The sequence below is a fragment of the Gopherus flavomarginatus genome, chromosome 6 (assembly GCF_025201925.1).
Source record: "Gopherus flavomarginatus isolate rGopFla2 chromosome 6, rGopFla2.mat.asm, whole genome shotgun sequence".
Classification (NCBI taxonomy): domain Eukaryota; kingdom Metazoa; phylum Chordata; order Testudines; family Testudinidae; genus Gopherus; species Gopherus flavomarginatus.
The window spans coordinates 50,503,735-50,510,006 of NC_066622.1; the positions used below are offsets into that span (position 1 = coordinate 50,503,735).

At 62.3% G+C, this 6,272-nt stretch overlaps 1 protein-coding gene across 7 annotated transcripts in view; it reads left to right on the top strand.

Annotated features, from left to right (window-relative positions):
• MST1R (macrophage stimulating 1 receptor) overlaps nt 1–5,779 on the top strand; it is a 91,169-nt gene extending 85,390 nt beyond the window's left edge. For 6 of the 7 annotated variants that reach the window (XM_050958634.1, XM_050958628.1, XM_050958627.1 and 3 more), the window contains 3 exons: nt 1,180–1,345; nt 2,338–2,474; nt 2,859–5,779. In XM_050958634.1, coding sequence (XP_050814591.1) covers nt 1,180–1,345; nt 2,338–2,474; nt 2,859–3,090 — 535 coding nt within the window. In that variant the 3' untranslated portion in view covers nt 3,091–5,779. Of the gene's footprint in view, nt 1–1,160; nt 1,346–2,337; nt 2,475–2,858 lie in introns of those variants that run through there. The other variant, XM_050958632.1, reaches the window with a different exon arrangement.
• Nucleotides 5,780–6,272: the final 493 nt, after the last annotated feature.

A 6,272-nucleotide genomic window follows, 5' to 3' on the forward strand; every position in this document is an offset into this window, starting at 1 on the left:
GTCTCGCTAGCCTGGAGCACTCACTGGCACACTCCTCAGCATCCTCTTCATTGCAAGTTGCTTCCCAGTGGGATGCTTTGGCCAGGCACGCTGGCCTCGGGAGTCCAGGCAATGGCACTCGTTCCTCTGAGTGCCGTTGGCGAACCCAGGGCTGGCTGATGGGGATGGAGGGTTATGGGGCCTGGCATGCCACCTCTGTGACAGCTGAGCCTGGGCCTGGTGGGTACCGGGGCATGGCACTGCCCCCCTGTGTCAGCTGAGCCTGGGAATGGTGGATACTGGGGCCTGGCACTGTCCCCTCTGTGCTAGCTGAGCCTGGGACTGGTTGATACAAGACTCTGGCACTGCCCCCTCTGTGCCAGCTCAGACCAGGGCCTGGTGGGTACCAGGGCCTGGCACACCCCCTCTGTGCCAACTGAGCCTGTGGCTGATGGGTAACTGGATTTGGAACGCACCCTCTATGCCAGCTGAACCAGAGGCTGGTGAGTATCAGGGCCTGGCATTGCCCACTCTGTGCTCGCTTAGCCTTGGTCTGGTGGATACCAGGGCCTGGCACTTCCCCTTCTGTGCCTGCTGAGCCCGGGGCTGGTGGGTACTGGGGCCTGTCACTGCCTCCTCTGTTCTGGCTGAGCCTGGGAATGGTGGGTACCTGGGAATGGTGGCAGGCCTTGTCTGTGCCAGCTGAGCCCAGAGCTGGAGAGTACTGGGGCCTGGCACTGCCCCTGCTGTGCCAGTGGTGCCTGGGGCTGGTGGGTACCAGGGCCTGGCATGTCCCTTCAGTGCCAGCTGAGCCGGGGGCTGGTGGGTACCCCGGGACCTGGCATGCTCGCTTGCTGCTGGCTGAGCCTGGGCAACAGCAGAGCAAGTGTTAGTCAAACTACCTCAGAAGGAACCCTGCTATTACGAGGATGGGGTTCATGGCCCAGGAGCAGTTACTCTGCCAGCTGGGAGGGTGCACACGTGGCCCTGGGGACTGCACTGAGACCTGCCAGCCTGTGTGCCAGTGGCCGCTGAATGCCTGCCCATGGCTTTGGGCCAGATGTCTGGGGGCTGGAGATAAGCGGCTCCGAATGCCAGGCTCCTGGAGCGGTGCCACCAGCTCAGCTGGCATTCCCCGGGGCGGTGGGGACCAGCCTGGTCCTCCTCCCCTCTGCCTCCAGGTCTGTCTGTGCCTTGCAGGTTGGACCAGACGTTCACAGTGAAGGTGGCGGATTTTGGCCTGGCCCGGGATGTCTTTGATAAGGAGTATTACAGTATCCGGCAGCACCGCCAGGCCAAGCTGCCCGTCAAGTGGATGGCGCTCGAGAGCCTGCAGATCCAGAAATTCACCACCAAGTCGGACGTGGTGAGTGCGGGGTGGGCTGTGTGTGGTGCTAGTGCATTGCCTATGCCCATGCCATGCCCACTGGGGAGCGCCCAGGAGCTGAGTGGTTATGGCAAGTGACTGCAGAATGGCCCTATGTGGCTCCCAGCTGCTCCAAGTCCAGGAAAGTGCTTTGCTCTTCTCTTCATGCCAGCTCCCACACCGGCTGGACCCTGCCCCCCACTGGGCACCCTGGGCACATGGCTGACGGAGCCAGGGTTAGTGGCTGGTCTGCACACAGGGTTACATGCCTCCCTTGGCACATGGGGCTTTGGAAGTTTAGACCCATTATGTGTGGCTTGCCATTTCCCAGCAGCCTGCCACCTGCGCTGGCTGTGCTGTGTCAGGTGGCAGTGGGCAGAGCCCTGCCAGCAAGCGTGACTGGCACAGAGCAGCACTCGTTGAGCAGTTGGCCTCCAGTTGAACTTCCTTGGCTGCACAACGGGGGTCTGGGCATCTCCTACCACTTGGCATTCCCATCGCTGTGCAAGGGAGGGGAGAGCGCAGCCCAGGCAGAGCCCATCCCCAGGGGTCAGAGACCAGCACGGGGAGAGCATGGCCTGGGGGTCAGTGTGGCCCAGGGAGAGTGTGGGCCAGGGGTCAGAACCTGGCCCAGGGGTCAGAGTTCAGTGTCAGCAGATACCACTCCTGACGTCGCTGACCCAGGCAGGTCCATGTCCTTGCTGGCCCATGTTGGGCCTACGTGGGGCCTCAAAATATGGCTCTCCAGCAGGTGGGCAGGTCAGGTAGCCAGAGGTAAAGAGTTGAGGGAGGAGCGGGGATTAAGCTATCCCCTCCCTGGTGGAGACCAGAGACCTGATGGGGCAGATTCTCCCATACCTGCTGCCGCGGGCACTGCCCAGGCCAGGCCCCCAGGCTGGGTCCCCTCAGGCAGTGCCCACATGTGCAGTGGGAGACTCCAGGGGGCCGCACACATGGTGCTGTTGGAATAATCCCCATTCTCTCCGGCACAGTGGTCCTTCGGAGTCCTCCTGTGGGAGCTGTTGACACGTGGGGCCCCACCGTACCCCGAGGTGGATCCCTACGACATAACGCACTACCTGCTGAGTGGCCGGCGCCTGCCGCAGCCTGAGTACTGCCCGGACTCGCTGTGAGTGCTGTGCCTTTTTCACCGCGGTGGGTGGCTCAGGGCCCCTTGGGGTCCTTCTGCCCCCACAACCCTGCTCCCTCCTGTGTCCCCCACATCAACCCCACATATCCCAGCTCCTAAACTTCTGCTTACCAGCCTCCCAGTGAGCAGTGCCCGGTCAGCTCCCCCGAGATCCTCCTCATCCCCTCACGCAGGACCCCCCCTTTGGGCTCCCCTTTCCTGGTGCATGGGGTTGTGGGGTGCAGGGGGCCCAGCAGGGGAATTTGGGATGTTTGATATGCGGGGAGCAGGTGGGGGAGCAGGAAGTGGTCTGGTGCTGATGTCCGGCTGAGCTCCCTGCTCCTGGGCCTGTCCTGATTCTAACGGGCCCTCTCTTCGGGGCAGGTACGCAGTGATGCTAAGCTGCTGGGCTCTGAGCCCCGAAGAGCGCCCCACCTTCTCCGCCCTGATCAGGGAGTTGGAGTGCATCATGGCCTCCCTGAAGGGCGAGCACTACATCAATCTGAACATCACCTACGTCAACCTGGAGCCTGGCCTGTCCAGCCCGTCAGTGCCTGGCTCCGAGGACGATCTGGCCTCTAGTGAGGAGGAGGGTGAAGCAGCTGCCGCGTGCTAGGGGGTGCTGTCCACTCGTGTGGCACCAGGAAAGTAGTCAGAGCTAGCCAGGGAGACCTGGGCTGGGCAGCACGTCGGGGGCTGTGGCGACATGATGGGAGGTGGCACCAGCACCCAGCTGGGCTCCCATTGGCATTGCCTGCTTGGCGTGTTGGAACGGGGATGCTGACCACTACCTGATATTCTACTTGATATTTATTGTGTAGTGAAGAGACACAGCAACTATTTTAATACAAAGGAAACGTCAAAACCAACAAGTTCTGGGGCTTGAATCACAAAGTTTTGGTTTGGGGGAAGCTTTGGAATTCGGACTCTTTGTCCTGATTTCATGGGGGCTTGTCCAAAGTGGTGGATGGAAATTTGGCTCCCACACGGCACAGGGACAGCTGGGCCTGGCTGTCATGCTATGTCCTCAGCAGGGCGCAGGACTGCTGGCAACCCTCCCTCCCAGTGCCACGTGGGGTCTGCATGGAGCCAGGGCCTCGGAGCATCCTGTGACAGTCTGAGTATATGGGAATTTGTACTGGTTCTAAGTCCAGTGCCCCACACGGCTGCTGGTGTTCTCTGGGCCGAGTGGCTAGGGGTGCAGCCATAGGGGTTGGCACCAGTGGGGCACGCCCTGGTGCTGGAAAGCTCTCTGCCCACACTATGGGCTAGGAGCCAGGACTGTGTGGGGTAGGGCCCTGAGGCACAGGGCATGACCTCTCACACACAACCCTGACAGGAGTTACCTGCCTGCATAGCCGGGTTCATGGCCCTGCATGCTCAGGGACCGGGCATCCCTTCTGCTGTCCCACCCCCATCCCAGCCCTGCCCTGGGGTGGTGGTACTCTCTGGGGCAGAGAGGAATTCAGTATCCATGGCCAGTTCTTCCATCCTGGCCCGGCCCCAGGGCTTGCCCTGAGATTGTGGCAATGGCCCCAAGGTGGCAGCGTGAGGGCAGGAGCTGTGGCAACACAGCGCTGAACAAAGGAGGGTGTCGGTGCTGTTGGAGCACACACACCCTCCACTTTCTAGGGCAGGTCCCTCAAATGCCAGTGGTATCCCAGTGGTGCCCAGAGAGGGGCCACAGCAGGGAAGCCAAGTCCCAGAGCTCGAGTTTCCCCTTCTGAGCTGGCCCTGCAGCCAGGGGCAAGCCGGCAGGGGTAATATCCCTAGGGAATGCCAGCCTGGGACGACCCCTTGCTCAACACCTCTCCAGCCACTACATGGGACCCACCTTCCCACAACACTGGGTTGGGGTTGCCTTCACAGGGGCAGGGATCAGGCCCTAGAGAGAAAACTGGCCAGCCCAGCCCCTCTACCCACACACCTGGCAGCAGCCTGATGTCATGGCAATGACGTATCGCCCTCCTGCTGCTGGCACTCAGCCTCCTGGGCAGCCCCAGCCTGCTCTGGGTTTGCATTGGCCTGTAGGGCAAGTGAGAGGGGCCCCATCTCCAGAAGTGTGGGGCCGCGCTGGTTGAGGGGTGTTTCTATTCCCACAGGCACAGGGAGGTGGACAGTGAGGACACTTGCTCTGCCCTGCAGCCCGTGCCCCAGCAGGGTCGCTCTTCAGCACCCAGCCTCCGTGCGGGGAGCGCTGGCCCCCTGCCCTGTCCCAGAGCACCCCCCACCCCCACTGGCCTGCTATGAATGTGAGGGAGAGAGAACTGTCCTGCAGTAACTCAGCAGCACCACTGGAGGGCAGCGGCACTGAAGGATTGAAGGGACTGCCAGCTGTTCAGTGCAGGAGATAGGCCAGCCGGACAGGGCCCAAGGGTGCTACCAGTCACCCCCTGGGCTCCTACCCAGCGCTATGCCAGGGACTGGAACCCCCCAGGGCCAACCCAACGCTGTGCCAGGGACCAGATCCCCATGTTCTGGAGCCCTCAGCTGGTGCCACTGTCTCCCCACTGAGTGCCAGATCCACCTGCAGCCCACTGCAGCACAGGAAGTGCCCCACCCTTCAAGTCAGGCCATGCTGGGGGGCAGAGCCTGTGGCGAAGTGGTATGTGCCACACGGTCCATTGATTCTCAGACTCTCCTGCAGCCTCGACTCTCGGAGCTGGCATGATGGGGCTGCCCCCAGCCAACACCCCAGTACTGGGTCCTGCAGCTAGCAGCCCCTGGTGCTGGGAACGCCAGGAAGCACCTAGGGTGACAGATCTGCCCGGCTGGGCCAAATCTGAGCAGCGCAGGGGCAGCCCGTGGCCATGCTGTCTAGGGCAGCAGCTTTATCCTGAGCTACCTCTGCCTGTTGCGCCATCTGTGGCCCCTCTCATCCCCATGGCCAGGGCTCAGGTCTACAGGGGTTGGGGCAGATGGGAAGAGTGGACAGCAGGGCCCCCACCTGCAGGAGTCTGTGCTCAGGGCAGAGCAGGATAGACAATCGGAGACAGGTTTGTGCCCATACTCGCCCCCCTGCCCTCTCCTGGGAGGCCCCAGCTACCCTGTCAATCGTTGGTGCTGTTGGCTTTTGGCTCAGGCAGTGTGCCAGCTGTTGGCAGCATGGGGGTGCCCCTTGGGGTCAGCGTTGTGCCACCCATTGCCATTGTGGGAGGCTCAGTTTGGTGGTGGAGGAGGGGCCTGGCCAGAGTAGGGGGCCAATGGGTCTGGCTAGGGTGCTAGCTGGCTGGCACAGGAGTAACAGCATATCTGGAGGGGACTGGCAAGAGTTGGGGGAGGGTGTGGGGCCTGGCTAGAGTGGAGAGACCAAGGGCCTGGCTGGGGGGTCTAGCTGGAGCGGGGAGGCCAGGGGCCTGACCTGGGGGGGATCTGGCCTGAGTGGGGAGGCCAGAGGCCCATGGGGGGAAGGTGTGGGAGTCTGGCTGGAGTGGGGAGGCCATGGGTCTGCCTGGAGTTCCTGGCCTACAATGTGCAGATGGGTGGTGTTACAAGGGGGTACATTGTGTGGCTGAAGGCTGGAGCAGGTGCCCAGAGCACTGCGTGGGCTGGGGCATGATCAACACAGGTGGGGTAAGCTGGAGTGGACGGGCCCCATGTGACAGTGCGGTGGGGTGGCGGCTGGCAGGGCTCCCCAATACTGGATTGAGCCATTGGAAGAGGGGCAGGTGAGTGAGTCTGCAGGGGCAAGGGAAAGCAGCCCTTGACAGTGCAGGGAGCAGACAGACAGGCTGCCTGGGTATGAGGAGAGCACAGACTGCAGCAGAGCAGCCAATGCCAACGGTCAGCCCTGCTGGG